We start from the raw sequence: 16,651 nt of genomic DNA on the forward strand, positions 1-16,651 counted from the left end.
CTCACTTCATATGATGATTCAGTATTTTTTGACCTATAATCCCTCTTGCTACAGCCTTATCTCACTAGCTTATTTTTTCCCTTAGTTTTCTCTTGATGAGTATTAAGGTCAATATATTATTTTTTGTGTAACTTCTGAGTCTTGGAACTCATTATTTACTGTCCTCTCAGATTTTACAACCTTAAGTAGAAGAGATCCAGTGAAGTAAGGCTGGCGATTCTTTGAGAGATTGTTACAAGGTCCATGCCACAGCAAAAAATAAAGCAAATTTTAGTTGTTGGGACAAGGGATATGTTGATTGTAGTATCAGAAAGTCCTCTGTGAACTCTAAGTGCTGGCAGCTGACCTGGTGGCATGTGATGATACTGGCTGAGCTGGCAATGAATCTATCTCCTTAAGGGAGAAGTTGGTGGTGGGGAAGGCAAGGCACCAACCCTCTATGTCCTTCTTGCCTTGCATTTGTCCTAATGCTCTTGGTATTCATTTTTACAGGCTGACTCCTAAGATAGGCTTCCCCTGGAGTGAAATCAGGAACATCTCTTTCAATGACAAGAAATTTGTCATCAAGCCCATTGACAAAAAAGCCCCGGTAAGTGACTCCTCCCATTGGCCAAGACCTAGATAATGGTCACACTGGCCAAGGCCTACATAATGCTAGAGGCAATCATGTCATCGCATGTTTCTCTCCTTTCTCTGTCTTTTTGTGTATGTGGATGGGAATAGGAGGCACAAAAAGTGGCAATGAAAAAGGATGCTGATGCCAATAAATGGTCAGGAGGCATCCTGTAACTGGTGCTACCCTGCTAACTGTGTCTCAGGAGAAGCATGGATTAGGGAGAACCACAGGCAGTCTAAGTTCTGCTTGTTAGCCACTGTTTTTTACTTCCCCAAGGCTCTGGGGTAGAAACAGAGTACATCTTATCTTTTAAAGCCTCTAGGCTTAAAAAGTGGAAATTGTTCATGTACTTGATTTATCTCTAATATGTGGAGAAAGGAGAGAGGCAGAAGAAGTCCCGATCCAAATGTTGTTCTTTTTGTTATAACTTTGCTGCTGTCCTCTTAAGACTTCTCTCCAGAGCAATCCAAATACAAAAGAATTCTTTGAGTCCAGTCATTCCTCTAACATGATTGCCATACCTGTCACCTACAGTTGCCTGTGGCTGACAAGACTGAAAAACTGGGGATTGGGAATAAGATAGAAAACTGTGATGAGAGTCTCCTCTTTGATGTGCCTCATATCCAGCAAGGGCCAGTGGGCCATGTTGAACCAGACCCTTCTCATGAGGTCTCAACCTTCTTCTAGCTTTGGGGTTTCTGAACTTTCCCTGCTAAGAACTTTATATATGTTGTCTCCTTAAACCCTCAAGGGTATTGTCGGGTAGGTAATGTCCTTCCTGTTTTATTAGTGATGAAATTGAGTTTCAGAGGGATGGAGTGATTTGCCCAAGATCATACAGCTAAAATGGTAGAGCTGGGATTTATACCTAGGTTGTTTGACCTCTAGAGCCTGTGCTCCTTCTATTGTACCCCAAGCTATATGAGATGGTAGCAGTTTGGGTTCAGTGGCAGAAGAGCTGGTGGTTAGCCCATTAGCTGGTGACCTTGGTCCAGTGGTATTTGTAGTAACAAACTCCAGCTCACTGGGTTTTCTTGTGTGTGTGTGTGTGTTTTTAACTGCTGTTGTGCTCAGCTTTCATCAGAAAAAGGTAAGTAACAAAGTCAGCTGAGACTAAGGGCTTACTTAAAACACAACAACCAGGATAACTGATATTCAGGAGACTTAACATATTCATGTATGTATTTATAAATACACTGCCTTATTCCAAATAGGATTGAAGGGACTGGCTGTAAGATACGCTTTTAGAAGATATAGAACCAGTCCAGCCCACTCATACTACACTCACCAGGGTATTATCTAAAGATTATTGTACCTCTAAGAGAGGTTCCTGAGACCCAGCAGGATATTTAATTAGCAGATGAAGTCAGTTTCTATCTTTCAACTGGATTGAGGGTATCTTAAGATGATTTTCATAAGCAAATGTTGAAAGAAATTGTGTTTTGGTAGGAAGAGCACTAGTAGACCTGAGTCTGTCACTAACTTGCCATTTGACCCTGGGCAAGTCACTTCACCACTCTGATAATTGGTCTTCCCATCTGTAATATGATTGTTTCAGTGCTTTTTAACTTAGCTTTTCACAAGGCAGAAGCCCACCTTCATCTTTCCCTCCACACTCTTTCTGACTGCTGGTTTTCTACCAGGACTTTGTTTTCTATGCTCCTCGGCTGCGGATTAACAAACGGATCTTGGCTCTGTGCATGGGGAACCATGAGCTATACATGCGCCGTCGCAAGCCCGACACCATTGAAGTACAGCAGATGAAGGCACAGGCTCGGGAGGAGAAGCACCAGAAGCAGATGGAGCGGTAGGTGGTGTGGCACTGAAATGGGGGCTGGGGCTATGACATGGAAGCTTTTCAAAGATGCCAAGCCTGCTAAAGTCAGGACATGAAGTCATCTTGGTACTGGGGGAAAGGGAGCTGTACAGGGATGACACCTCTTCCTTTAAGTCTCAGACATCCTCATCCCCAGGAATCAGGTATTTAGAACCCTAGGATTTCAGAGGTTCATAGGAGAGAGGGGCATTTTATAGTTCCCCATTATCTAAGACCCTCATGTCATTGCTCTTCTAGGTGGACTTGGGTTGCTCTGGGCTATCTGACCAGTATAGTGGTAGTAGCAAAAGGCTCCATGCACATTTAAACCTGGACTCTATAGGATCTTTTGAGTGGAATTAGAGTTACCAGATTTTTCCTTCCAAAGCCCTTTTGCACTATGGCCCCTTTCCTACTCAAATTGCATCAAGGCTTAGCAGCATCAGCATCAACTTGAAACTGTTTAGGAAGGCAATATCTGAGACCTACCCCAAATGTGCTGATTCAAAATCTGCTTTTTAAGATCCTAGTTAACCATTTCTTCAAAGAAGATGTGCAAATGGCCAACAGGCACATGAAAATACCCTTAGTTATTAGGGAAATGCAAATTGAAACATCAGTGAGGTACTACTTCATACTCACAAATAGGGATATAATAAATGAAAACAGAAAATAACGGCTGTTGGCAAGGGTGTGGAGAGATTGAAACTCATATTCTTCACTATTGGGAATGTAAAATGGTTCAACTGCTGTAGAAAACAATTGATGGTTCCTCAAAAAGTTAAATGTAGAATTACCGCATAACTCCACAATTCCCCTCCTAGGTATACACTGAAAAACAAAAATTGAAAACAGATGTTCAAACATGTATATGCACACACATGTTCATAGCTGTGAAATTCATAGTAGCCAAAAAGTGAAAACAGCCCAAATGTCCATCACTGAATGAATGGATAAACAAATTATTCAGCTATCCAACGAAATATTATTCAGTCATTAAGAAGAACAAAATACTGATACATACTATAATGTGGATGAATCTCTAAAACATTATGTTAAGTGAAAGAAACCAGACACAAAAGGTCCTATATTGTATTATTCCATTTATATGAAATATACAGAATAGATAAACCTACTGAGACATACGACAGATTGATGATTGTCAAGGGCTGGAGGGAAGGGAGATGTGGAGAAACTTCTTAATACCAGGTATGAGGTTTTACTTTGGCATGATGAAATATTGTGCATGTATTAAATGCCACTGAATTATTTGCTTTAAATGATTAATTTTATGTTATTAATATGATTATCACCTCAGTAATTTATTAAAAAAATAAGACCCCAGGTGATTCCTGTACATGTTAAGATTTGATAGTACTGCTCTAATAGATACTCTATCGTAAAGAGTTTGGAACCTCAGGAATCTTTAATCTAGTAGACTGGAAAATGACTCCATGTATGTGGGGTTAGACACCAAGGTTCACATTTATTCTGAAAAAGAAAAAAAAAAGTGGTATGAGGGGTGGTTTACAGAACTGGTTTTGGCAGGAACCTACCCTCCAGGAGCTCACAGTCTAGTAGAAGAAAGGGGAAAAACAGTATATGCATAACTATTCAGGGCACAATGCTGTGTCATTCATTCACTCAATATATATTTATTGAGCAGTGAACAAAAGACAAAAATCTTTGCTCTGCTCCCATGAAGCTATCATTCTTGTGGGACGAGACAGGCAGATCAAATAAGCATATTATATAGTCTGTGACATGATAAGTACTATGGAGAAAAATAACAGGGTGGAGGGATATGGAGGATAGGGCCAACTATTTTGAGAGAAAAGACATCTAACAAAGGGAGAAAAGAAGGACTACTGGGAGAGGTGCTGGGGCAAGAAAGTCAATGCTTATTTTAGATTAACAGCAAATTTTGAGAGAAAGGAGCTTAAAGCTGAACTTTACAGGGCAGAGGAGTAATGCCCTAGCCATAGAGATCACCAGACTTGAAGCACAGTGTATCAGCAAAGAGTCAAAACTTTTTTCTCTGTAACTCCATAAGGTAGACAGGGCAAGACTTATTTGGCCATCTTACACATAGGATTACTAAGAACAAGAGCAAAGAAATGATGCAGCTAACGTCACCCTCTGGTTACTCACTGGGTAGTGGATGAGCTGAGAGTCCAGGTTGGATCTTCTGATACTGGGACAAACTGGCAGGGCTCTGAGCATACCAGCCCATGTAGGGCTATGATGTGAGGACAAGAATATAGGGAGAAGGGAGAGTGATCTTGCCTCACAAGCCCAGAGTGTGTTAGATGGGTGGGGACTGAGGGATCAGGGCCAGAAGGTCTTGGGGATCCCAAGGCTTCCATGTGGCCTTGCTATCCTGTTCCATTCCTTCTTTCTCCTTTTCTAGTGCTCTGCTGGAAAATGAAAAGAAGAAACGTGAGATGGCAGAAAAGGAGAAAGAGAAGATTGAACGGGAAAAGGAGGAACTGATGGAGAAGCTGAAGCAAATCGAGGAACAGACTAAGAAGGCTCAACAAGGTGAGGCTTGGAGTCATCTTGGAGACTGGATTTTCCCACAGTCTGACTCTGTGAGCTGGAAAGCCTTCTGTCTGAGCTGCAGACTCAGGACATATATTCAAGATGTGGCTAAAAGAATAGAGGAATGATGAGGCAAAAGGAAGAGTGCCTAGAGCTTTTTGCCATCTGTGCCTGGGGTAAAGCATTTCCAGGAAGGAAGTTAGGTATCCCTTCTTAATCTCTGCACTCTTTACCATCTTTCCCCTTCCTTCTCTTCCCAGAACTGGAAGAACAGACCCGCAGGGCTCTGGAACTTGAACAGGAGCGAAAGCGTGCCCAGAGTGAGGCTGAAAAACTGGCCAAAGAGCGTCAAGAAGCTGAAGAGGCCAAGGAGGCCCTGTTGCAGGCCTCCCAGGACCAGAAGAAGACCCAGGAACAATTGGTAAAGCTACAGAATGGAATGGGATTATGGGATCTGAACTTTCTCTCTGTCTACATACTTATTCACAGCTACCTCTGTTTGCACATCTGGCTCTTTTTAGCAGAGTACCTCTCTGCAGGCTTCCAGTAGATAGCTCCTTCAGAAGCAAGCTGAAAATTACCTTTGCAAATAGTCTTCCCTAACCCTTACTTTTATTCTTTTCTTAGCAAGTGGGGACTTGAGCTGATGACCTGACAAAGTAGAGAGGGAGGAAAGAAGTAAAGGGATTCACATCTAATTGACTTGCTATGTGTGTTACAAACTATATGAGCAACTTTTCACTTTTCCTTACTTTCTTATTTCCTCTTCCGAATAATCCTATGGGATTAACTCATGTGGGATAATATGCCCAGGTAATGAAATTAGGGCTCAAAGAGGTTGAAGAGACTTGCATAGGTCACACAATTGTGACTAAGAATGAGAAGTCATTTCTGCTTCTCTTTTAAGGGTTTGCTTCCTAAAATCATGTGTAAAGTTGTATGTCTATACATTATTTATAGGGGAGGAGGGTGAGCATTTGTATTTTCATCACAATTTCCAAGGGTTCTGTAACTCCGAATTTAAGAACCTGTGGCCCAAATTCCTTAACATATGCTCTTATCCTGTACTGTTTGGAGTGGGAGTACAGGAAACTAGAACCTAATTTTCAGGGGAAAATGTCCTCCAGGAGATTTGTCCAAGATGTGAGGGTATGCATAAGCTTTATTTCCTTGGTCACATAACTCTGTGACACTTGAGTGTTGTTCCTGTACTTGTCCTGAGGAGATCTTAGGAGGCCTGAGCATTGTAGGATAACAGGAAAGGGTCTGCCAGTTCAGGCAGTAACGCAGTGATTTCCAAAGCTTTACTGAGGCCCTAACTCTGCAGTGAGAAAAGAGAGAAAAGAGAGGAGAGAGTGACATAAAGAAGAACCAGAGGTGACACGTTGTTTGCCTTCAAGTTTGTAGTCTAGTCTATGCAGGGAGTTAATAGGGTGCTGTAGTAGATCTGAGAATGAGAGTGTTCCCTCTGGGCTTCCTGGAGGAGATGTGGTAAAAAGAGTCTTCAGAGCAGCATGCAAGTGAAACAGGAAGTTCCCTGTTAGTTCTCAGAGGATCTGGGGTTGAAGACACTTGGGCCCTAGGGACTGAAAGGCCCACTTCTCATAAGCTTACAATTGATCCATAGGCCTTGGAAATGGCAGAGCTGACAGCTCGGATCTCCCAACTGGAGATGGCCCGACAAAAGAAGGAGAGCGAGGCTGTGGAATGGCAGCAGAAGGTAAGACATAGTGCCCAGGACTAAGTGGTGTGGGATGGGATATCATGCCTAAGTTCTTGGATTCCTTAGGTTTGGGTTTCTTCACTTTTCCATCCTTCTTTGACAGTATGTATCATGGGAGGAACTCAAGGCTCTCTCAAATACTTCCCAGAATTCTCCAATACCCCCAGGGAATTTGGTACAATTACTCCTGTTATACAGTTAAAGAAACTCAGGATCAGTCAGGCAAAGTGGCTTGAACTACCTGGTGCCTGCTTTCTTCTGGGCCATTCTAGGCACATGTAGGGATGCTGCAGGTTAACCTGGTTTGGCTGCCATCCCTTCTCTTCCTCTGTTACTGAACAGGCTCAGATGGTACAAGAAGACTTGGAGAAGACCCGTGCAGAGCTGAAGACTGCTATGAGCACGCCTCATGTGGCAGAGCCTGCTGAAAATGAGCAGGATGAGCAGGATGAGAATGGGGCAGAGGCCAGTGCTGAACTGCGAGCTGATGCCATGGCCAAGGATCGCAGTGAAGAAGAACGCACCACTGAGGCAGAAAAGAATGAGCGTGTGCAGAAGCACCTGAAGGTATCCAGGCAGACCCAAGGGGTCATGGAGACCATATGTATTGACTTAGTAGCCATGGCCTTCACTAGATCATTGGGGTAGGGGAGAAGGAGAAGAACCTGTCTCATTGCTGTGTGAGGGCTTTAATGGAGGGATCTCTCACTTATAAATCAGACTCTGAACTACCTCTTCCCCCTCCTTTTTTTTTCTCTGTCCTCCATCCATATTCCATTTACCTCTTATATTCAGAAAATATTTAGTTGACACAATTCCTATCTGAATTTTTGATGTATTGCTCTGCTCACAGAGAATACCTGTCATCAATTGATCCACTCAGTTGGTGTCTTTTGTTTTATTCTTGCCCCACTGCAATTCTAACAGGGCTGGAAATGGCTCTCAAAAACTATGTGTGTGTCTGTTTGTGTGTATAAAGGGTGGGGGCAGCAGGAGTGGAGTGGGAGGGGAGAGTGAAAGGTGAGGGAGAGGGGTGGGATGGGATAAATCAGGAAATACATTTGGTTAATAAGGGGAGGTAAAATTGGAGGAAGCCATTAACCCTTTATCCCCTTGCACCTTCACAGGCCCTCAGTTCAGAGCTGGCCAATGCCCGTGATGAGTCCAAGAAGACTGCTAATGACATGATTCATGCTGAGAACATGCGACTGGGTCGAGACAAATACAAGACCCTGCGCCAGATCCGGCAGGGCAATACTAAGCAGCGCATTGATGAGTTTGAATCTATGTAAAGGGCACCTAGCCCCTAGGGACCCCTCCTCCCTTCTTCCTTGCTCTCACACTCTTATACTCTTGCCTAACTCACACTGTGCTGGAGCCATTAACTAGAGCAGCCCTGAAGTCACGCCAAGCATTCAGTGCAACCATGGGACCAAACCTAGCCCCTCAATCCTTACTCGCTTCCCTAGGCAGAGAGATGGTCACTATGGTGCCAATGAGATCCTCTTTTTCCTCTGTCCTGGATGATCTGGCTTGCTAGAAGAGAACACTTTCTCAGCTCAGAGGCACTTCCCACTTGGTTTGGGAAATACCCTCACATTTAATGCTGCTCTGCAGGAATCAAGTGTGGAGTAGGTTGAAAACTGGCCCTCACCCCTGCCCCACCACAGCCTTCATCATCATGGTCTTGTGATTTGCAGAATTGAAGCATCACAGGTTTAGAGATGAAGGCAGGGCCCTGGCTACATGCTCTAGAATGTCAACTGCCCTAGGATTAGGCCTCCCAATGTCCATTCCTTCTAGAGTTACTTAGGCTTTGTAATGATTGGAGGCTAAAAAGATGTGCAGTCATTCTTCTCTCTACCTCCCAGATTGGGCCTGTTACAAACTCAGTCCCAATAAGCCTTGTCCCTGAATTCAGACACTCATTCTTCTCTTCAGCGTGATATGGGGGAGAATATGCCTTCAAGAGGCTTCCCCAGCATCCTGGAAGACTATTAGCCCTTCTGTTCAGACATGATTGGGTAGAGAATATGCCTCTGTTTTATGGGAGCCTAGGCTTATTTCAGGTGAGCTCTATGGGCAGAGATATCTCTTACTTATTATTCTGTGTTCCTTTTCCCTTCTTGGGACCTGCCCTTCCCCACTCCAATCCACAAATCCCCTCAGGTAGAAGACTAGGGATGGTTATTCCCAAACCCAGTCAGCCACATCTAGGACTCTTGCCAAGAGGAGGAAATATTCACATGTGGCTTCAGTATTTTCACCTCTAGGGGTCCCAAACCACTTCTCCCTTCAGGGCTAGTTGGGCCACAACTTCTGCTTTAGGGTCATTAAGGCCTTGGTTTGGTGAGTCCTGGATCTTGATGTCAGTTGGCTCAATTGGTGAGTGTGTGGAAGAAGCCAAGTGTGGTGAGAGAAGCTTGTGGCCCAGATCCTACAGTTTACTTTGAGCCCTACAAGGTGCCTAACAGCCCCTTCCCATCACCCCTCTCTAAGGTGATGATTGGGTCCTGCCTCTGTTTAATAAACCTTTAACCCAGATCTTGCCACCAGATGTGCTATCCCTTGGAGCTGTAAACCAGAGAGCTTTTAGGGGTTCTGGTCTGGTCCCTTTCATGCCCCCACCTCTTTCTCTCAACCCAGGAGCAGCATCCTCTTCCTCTCTGTCTCATGTGTGCTTTTTTTCTTTCTACCAGTGTTATATATTTTAGTGGCATCTAACTCAACATTGATTTCTGCATTTCTTGCTAATGCACCCTTAGAAGATACTAGTCTTGGGACAGGATCATTTTGGCCTCATTCCTTTACCACCCTTACACCTAGGAAGCATATTTTGCCAGAAAAATTAATGTAAGAAGCTTTCAGTATTAGTGATATCATCTGTCACTGTAGGTCATACAATCCTTTTTTAAAGTACTTGGTATTTGGTTTTATTGTTCCCCTTTTTTTTTCCTGCCTTATTCTCAAAGTTCATTCCACAAAGGGGCCCTACTGTCCTTCCATGCAGTGCCCCTAGCCCAGAGCCCATGGCTTTGATCCCTCCATCCCCTTGCCTTCTGCTTGACCTTGGGAAGTCTTATGTGCATTGCTGTGTATTATATTGACACTCTGTTGGTGATGTGCCCTGTATTTGCTAAATTCAAGCCTGGAATTATGGGGCAATCCAGCTGCCTTAAAGGTAGCATCCACCCCACCACCACTTCACTCCCTGCCAGGGGAAGCTGGGGAGAAAGATTAGATTTTATATTCAGGGTTTTTTTGTGCATCTTTTGGGGGTTTTTTAAATTTGTTTTTGGAGGGGTTTATGCTTAACCCATGTTCTATTTCAGTGCCAATAAAATTTAGGAAGACTTCACTATGACTTAATCTTTCTTTGTGGCATCAGTGGATGACTGTAATGTACTTTAATGTAATTTCCACTCTGTGAACCACTTTTCTATCGCTGGTCTCTTCATTCTCACTTCAGTCCTATTAGGAGTGGATCTGACTATCCATCCTCGTTTTATAGAGGAAGGAATGAACTTGAAAAAAATAGAAGAGTAGAATAACGCCCAAGGACTGTATTAATTAGTAGCCTGTGCCTTTTCCATAGTCCTAGGCCAATTTTTCCGATGTAGATGGGCCCTGCATTGACCATGTAATGCTCCTGGGTTTGTTTGGCTCTGGGTCTGCTTGTAAGGAGTGGTTTATATCTCTGGACTCCTCCTGGGATGGTCAGGCCCTTTCCTGCTTCCTTGTCAGGAATGCCTCCAAGTGTGCTCACCTCCTACTACCCTCACTTCTTGTAGTGTCAGTGAAGGTCAGAGAAATCACCTTGAGTTGAACCCTGATGAGTTTCCTCATCAGTTTTACAGATGAGGAAACTGAGACTCGTATATGCCTTCTAGGTTGTCTTGGACCTGGCGTACTCTCATCAGCTCCCTTCTTGGTGAGCCAACATGTACAAGGAAAAGCAAGTTATGTATTCTGTGAGTTTTAAATCCTTACAACAACCCTTTGAGGCAGTGACTCTCATACTTGTTTGCATATTAGAATCTTAAAGATTTCAAAGCCTAGACCACTTCCTCAGATCAAATTATAATCTCTAGTAGTGGAACACAGACATCTATATATTTGATTATTCCAAAATACAGACAAATTTGGGAACCAATGCTCTGAGAATATACTGTTTTATCCTGTTTTACAGATAAAGAAATGGAGGCCCAATAACATGAGTTAATTTCTACAAGGTTGCAGATAGAAGTAATAGAGCCAGGATATGAACATAGGCAATCTAGTTCATGAGCCTGTGCTCTTAATCACTACACTAGATCTTTTCCCTGCTATTTCCACCAGGGGTCTGAGGGAGGTCACACATGCAATGGGAAGAGGAGATACATTTGATTCTCTGTATCTATGAAGTCTACATCCTCTGATTCAATCAACTGTGGATTGAAAATATTTGAAAAAATTCTGAAAGTTCCAAAAAGCTAACATTGAATTTGCTGCATCCTGGCAACTATTTACATAGCATTTACACTGTATTAAGCATTACAAATAATCTAGAGATGATTTAAAGTATACAGGAGGATGTGCGTAGATTATATGCAAATACTGCACCATTTTATAAAAGGGACTTGAGCATGCACTGGTTTTGATATCTACAAGGTACTTGTAACCAATCCCCTATGAATACTGAGGGATGACTGTACTTGTACAGCTTCAGTTCTAAGGCAGCAAATAGAATTCTAGGGCCCTAAAACATCAGTGTGGTAGGGGGCTTTAGGTATAACTGCTAATGATATTCACAAATGTTGTTACCTTAGGGAGTTAAGGAGTCCTAGGTCCCCTCCAGCTTCAACCAGAGGGTGCCCGTTTCTGTACGCTGTGTATGTTGGGCTGTATATGTGCAAATATGGGAGACAAGTGGTCTTACGTTTCCAGGAAGATGGATGTGGCAGGCAAGATAATGGCCCCTTGCAAAGGTGAATATATTACCTTATGTGGCAAAAAGGGACTTGGGGATGGTGATGTGATTAAGTTAAGGAGTTTAAGTTTGGGAGGTGATTCTAGATTGTCCAGGTAGCCCCAATGTAATTACAAGGGTCTTTAAAAGGTAGAAGAGGGTCAGAGAAACAATTGAAGATGCAATGTTGATGGCTTTGCAGATGAAGAGGACACAAACCAAGGAATACAGGTGGCCTCTAAAAACTGGGAAAGGCAAGGAAGCAGATTCTCCCCCCAGAACCTCCAAAAGAAACACAGTCCTGCTAACTCTTAAGCTCAATGAAACCCAATTAAAACAAGCATACGGTAAAAGATAGAAATCATCCATACATGAATATGATACCAAAACCAGGAACATGTGAGTAGGAGAGTACAAACGCAGGAAATGGGAACTGCATTTGAAATGAAGAGACCAGCAACTCAAAGCAACTATATGTGTGTGTGTGTGTGTGTGTGTGTGTGTGTGTGTGTGTGTATAAAGAGACTGCTATATCAAAACTTCATAGGAAATGGAACCTCCCCAAAGACTACAATAGATACACACACATAAAAGAAAAAGTAACACAAATACAACACTAAAGATGAGCCAAAAGAGAACAAAACAGGAAGAGAAGAAAAAATGACCTACAAAAACAAACCCTAAACAGTTAAGGAAATGAAAATAGATATTGATTTGAAATTAACAGATGTATTGATATTTATGCTAAATTTAAATGAATTTCATGCTCCAAAAAAGACACAGACTGGCAGAATATATATAAAAAACAAGACCTGTATATATGGTGTCCACAAGACACCCACTTCAGATCTAGGAACACATACACTCTGAAAGTGAAAGAATGTGAAAAGATATCCTGTGCAAATAGAAATCAAAAGAAAGCTGGAGTAGCAATATTCATATCAGACAAAATAAACTTTAAGATAAAGACTGTTACAAGAGACAAAGTATGTAGTGATCAAGATATCAATGAAAGAAGAAGGCATAAAAATTATAAATATGTATCCAACATAGGAGCACCTATATAAGGCAAATCCTAGCAGCCATAATAGGGGAAATTGGCAGTAATACAATAATGGGACATTTTAACACCCCACTGACACCAATGAACAGATCATCCAGACAGAAAATTAATAAGGAAATACAGCCTTTTATAACACATTAGACCGGAGAGACATTCCATCTGAAAGTAGCAGAATACACTTCTCCACGGAAGTGCACATGGAACATTCTCCAGGATAGGTCTCATCTTGGGTAACATATCATGCCTTGGTAAGTTAATTAATTAATTTACTTTTGGCTGTGCTAGGGCTTCTTTGCTGTGCATGGGTTTGCTCTAGTTGCGGCAAGCAGCAGGTCCTCTAGTTTCAGTGTGCAGGCTTCTCGTTGCAGTGACTTCTCTTATTGCAGAGCACAAGTTCTAGGCAAGCAGACTTAGTAATTTTGGTGGTGCATGGGTTTAGTTGCTCCATGGTATGTGGGATCTTCATGGACCAGGGAACAAACCTGTATCCCCTGCATTGGCAGGTGGATTCTTAACCACTGAACCAACAGGGAAGTTGAAGCACTGGTAAATATTAGGAAATTGGAATCATATCAAGCATTTTTTTCTGACTAGTGTCTTCTGGGTTTAGTAATCAATTACAGGAAAAAAAAAAGAGGTAAAAAACAAAAGTTCAAGGAGGCTAAACAATAGGTTATTGAACAACCAATGGATCACTGAAGAAATCAAAGAGGAAATCTAAAAATACCTAGAGACATATGACAGCCAAAACGCTATGATCCAAAACATGGGAAACAGCAAAAGCAATTCTAAGAGAGAAGTTTATAGCAATACAATCTTACCTCAGGAAAAAAGAAAAATCTCAAATAAAAAAGCTAACTTTACACCTAAAGCAACTGGATATAGAGAAACAAACAAACCCAAAGTTAGTAGAAGAAAAGAAAACATACATATCAGAGCAGAAACAAAGAAAGCAGAGACAGAACAAAAGCTAAGATCGATGAAACTAAAAGCTGACTCTTTGAGAAGTTAAACAAAATTGATAAACCTTCAGCCAGACTCATCAAGAAAAGGGAGAAAACTCAAATGAGTAAAATTAAAATGAAAAAGTTACACTTGACACCACGGAAATCAAAGGATCACAAGAGACTACTACAAGCAACTATAGGCCAAACAACCTAGAAGAAATGGAGAAATTCTTAGGAAGGTACAAACTTCCAAGACTGAACCAGAAAAAATTGAATATATAAAAGACCATTCACAAGCACTGAAATTGAAAGTGTGAGGAAAAAACCCAACTAACAAAAGTTCAGGAGCAGATGGCTTCACAAGTAAATTCTATCGAACATTTAGAGAGGGATTAACTCCAACCCTTCTGAAACTCTTCCAAATAATTGCAGAAAAAGGAACACCCCCCAAGCTCATTCTATGAGGCTACCTCACTCAGATATGAAAGCCAGACCCAGATATTAAAAAAAAAATACAGGCCAATATCACTGATGAATATAGGTGTGGCCATCCTCAGCAAAATACTGGTAATCCTAGTCCAACAAGTCATTAAAAGATCATACTCCATGATCAAGTGAGAATTATCCCAGGGATGCAAGGATTCTTCAGTATACTCAAATCAATGTGATTCACTACCTTATCAAATTTAAAAACCATGTGATTATCTCAATAGGTGTAGAAAAAGACTTTTGAGAAAATTCAACATCAATTTATGATAAAAACTCTCCAGAAAGTAGGCACATAGAGGGAATCTACCTCAACATGATAAAGGCTATATATGACAAATCTTTGGTCTTCCCAGGTGGTGCAGTGGTAAAGAATCCACCTGTCAATGCAGGAGATGCAAGAGACTCAAGTTTGATCCCTGGGTTGGGACGATCCCCTGGAGAAGCAAATGGCCCACTCCAGTATTCTTGCCTGGAAAATTCCATGGACAGAGGAGACTAACAGGATACAGTCCATAGGGTTGCAAAGAGTCAGATTCAAGTGAGGATATACATACACATGATAAACCCACAGATAACATTTTTCTCTATGATAAAAAACTGAAAGCATTTCCTGTAAGGTCAGGAATGAGATAAGCATGTCCACTCTTGCCACTTTTTTTGTCACCCTTGCCACTTTTTTTTCAACCTAGTTTTTGAAGTCCTAGCCATGGGAATCAGAGAAGAAAGAGAAATAAAAAGAATCCAAACTGGAAAAGAAGCTAAATTGTTGCTGTTTGCAGATGACATGATACTATATTTAGAAAATCCAGACATGCTACCTGAAAACTACTAGAGCTCATCAATGAACTTAGTAAAGTCATAGCACACAAAATTAAAAGACAGAAATTTCTTGAATTCCTATACACTAGCAATGACAGATCAGAAAAACAAGCTAAGGAAACAATCCCATTTATTGTCACATCAAAAAAGAATAAAATACTTAGGAATAAACCTACCTATGGAGATCAAAGTCTTGTACTCCAAAAACTATAAGATATTGATGAAAGAAATCAAAGATGACACAAACAGATGGAAAGATATAATATGTTTTTTGATGGGAAGAATCAATATTAACAAAATGCTTATACTATCCAAAGCAGTCTACAGATTCAATGCAATCCCTATCAAATTAAGAATGGCATTTTCCCCAAAATGAGAAGAAAAATTTTACAGCTTGTCTGCTCTCTGGTAGATAAGGATAAGAGGTGTAAGCTTCCTGATGGGAGGGAATGGCTGTCAGGAAAACTGAGTCTTGCTCTGGTGGGCAGGGCCATGCTCACTTCAGTTCACTTCAGTCGCTCAGTCGTGTTCAACTCTTTGTGGGCCCATGGACTGCAGCATGCCAGACTTCCCTATCCATCACCAACTCCTGGAGCTTGCTCAAACTCATGTCCATCAAGTCAGTGATGCCATCCAACCATCTCACCCTCTGCCATCCCCTTCTCCTGCCTTCAATCTTTCCCAGCATCAGGGTCTTTTCCAATGAGTCAGTTTTTTGCATCAGGTGGCCAAAGTATTGGAGCTTCAGCTTCAGCATCAGTCCTTCCAATGATTCAGGATGGATTTCCTTGACTATTGACTGGTTTCATTTCCTTGCTGTCCAAGGGACTATCAGTCATGCTCAGTAAAACTCTAATCCAATTTTCTGCTGATAATTGGGGCTGTGCTCCCTCCCTGCTAGTTGTTTGACCTGAGGCAACCTAGTCCTGGATCCTAATGTATGTACTTAGTCACTCTTTGCAACCTCATGGACTGTAGCCTGCCAGGCTCCTCTGTCCATGGGGATTCTCCAGGCAAGAATATTGGAGTGGATTGCCATGCCCTCGTCCAGGGGATCTTCCCAACCCAGGGATCAAACCCAGCTTTCTCGCATTGCAGGTGGATTCTTTACCAACTGAGCCACCAGCAAAACCCAGGTAGGGCTCAGTTCAGTTCAGTTCAGTTGCTCAGTCATGCCTGACTCTTTGTGACCCCCGTGAACCGCAGCACTCTAGGCCTCCCTGTCCATCACGAACTCCCGGAGTCCACCCAAACCCATGTCCATTGAGTCAGTGATGCCATCCAACAATCTCATCCTCTGTCGCCTCTTCTCTTCCTGCCTTCAATCATTCCGAGCATCAGGGTCTTTTCAAATGAGTCAGCTCTTCGCATCCGGTGGCCAAAGTATTGGAGTTTCAGCTTCACATCAGTCCTTCCAATGAACACCCAGGACCAATCTCCTTTATGATGGACTGGTTGGATCTCCTTGCAGTCCAAGGGACTCTCAAGAGTCTTCTCCAACACCACAGTTCAAAAGCATCAATGCTTCAGCGCTCAGCTTTCTTTATAGTCCAACTCTCACATCCATACATGACCGCTGGAAAAACCATAGCCTTGACTAGATGGACTTTTGTTGGCAAAGTAATGTCTCTGCTTTTGGATATGCTGTCTAGGTTGGTCATAACTTTCCTTCCAAGGAGTAAGTGTATT

General features: G+C 42.2%; 1 protein-coding gene across 1 annotated transcript in view; it reads left to right on the top strand.

Moving 5' to 3' along the window:
- Positions 1-10,060, top strand: part of MSN (moesin) — a 71,651-nt gene extending 61,591 nt beyond the window's left edge. Inside the window, exons 7-13 of the mRNA XM_020895155.2 lie at positions 493-589; positions 2,260-2,423; positions 4,843-4,973; positions 5,234-5,394; positions 6,601-6,693; positions 7,039-7,263; positions 7,824-10,060. Coding sequence (XP_020750814.1) covers positions 493-589; positions 2,260-2,423; positions 4,843-4,973; positions 5,234-5,394; positions 6,601-6,693; positions 7,039-7,263; positions 7,824-7,988 — 1,036 coding nt within the window. The 3' untranslated portion in view covers positions 7,989-10,060. The remainder of the gene's footprint in view (positions 1-492; positions 590-2,259; positions 2,424-4,842; positions 4,974-5,233; positions 5,395-6,600; positions 6,694-7,038; positions 7,264-7,823) is intronic.
- Positions 10,061-16,651: the final 6,591 nt, after the last annotated feature.

Source organism: Odocoileus virginianus, chromosome X (genome assembly GCF_023699985.2).
Source record: "Odocoileus virginianus isolate 20LAN1187 ecotype Illinois chromosome X, Ovbor_1.2, whole genome shotgun sequence".
NCBI lineage: Eukaryota > Metazoa > Chordata > Mammalia > Artiodactyla > Cervidae > Odocoileus > Odocoileus virginianus.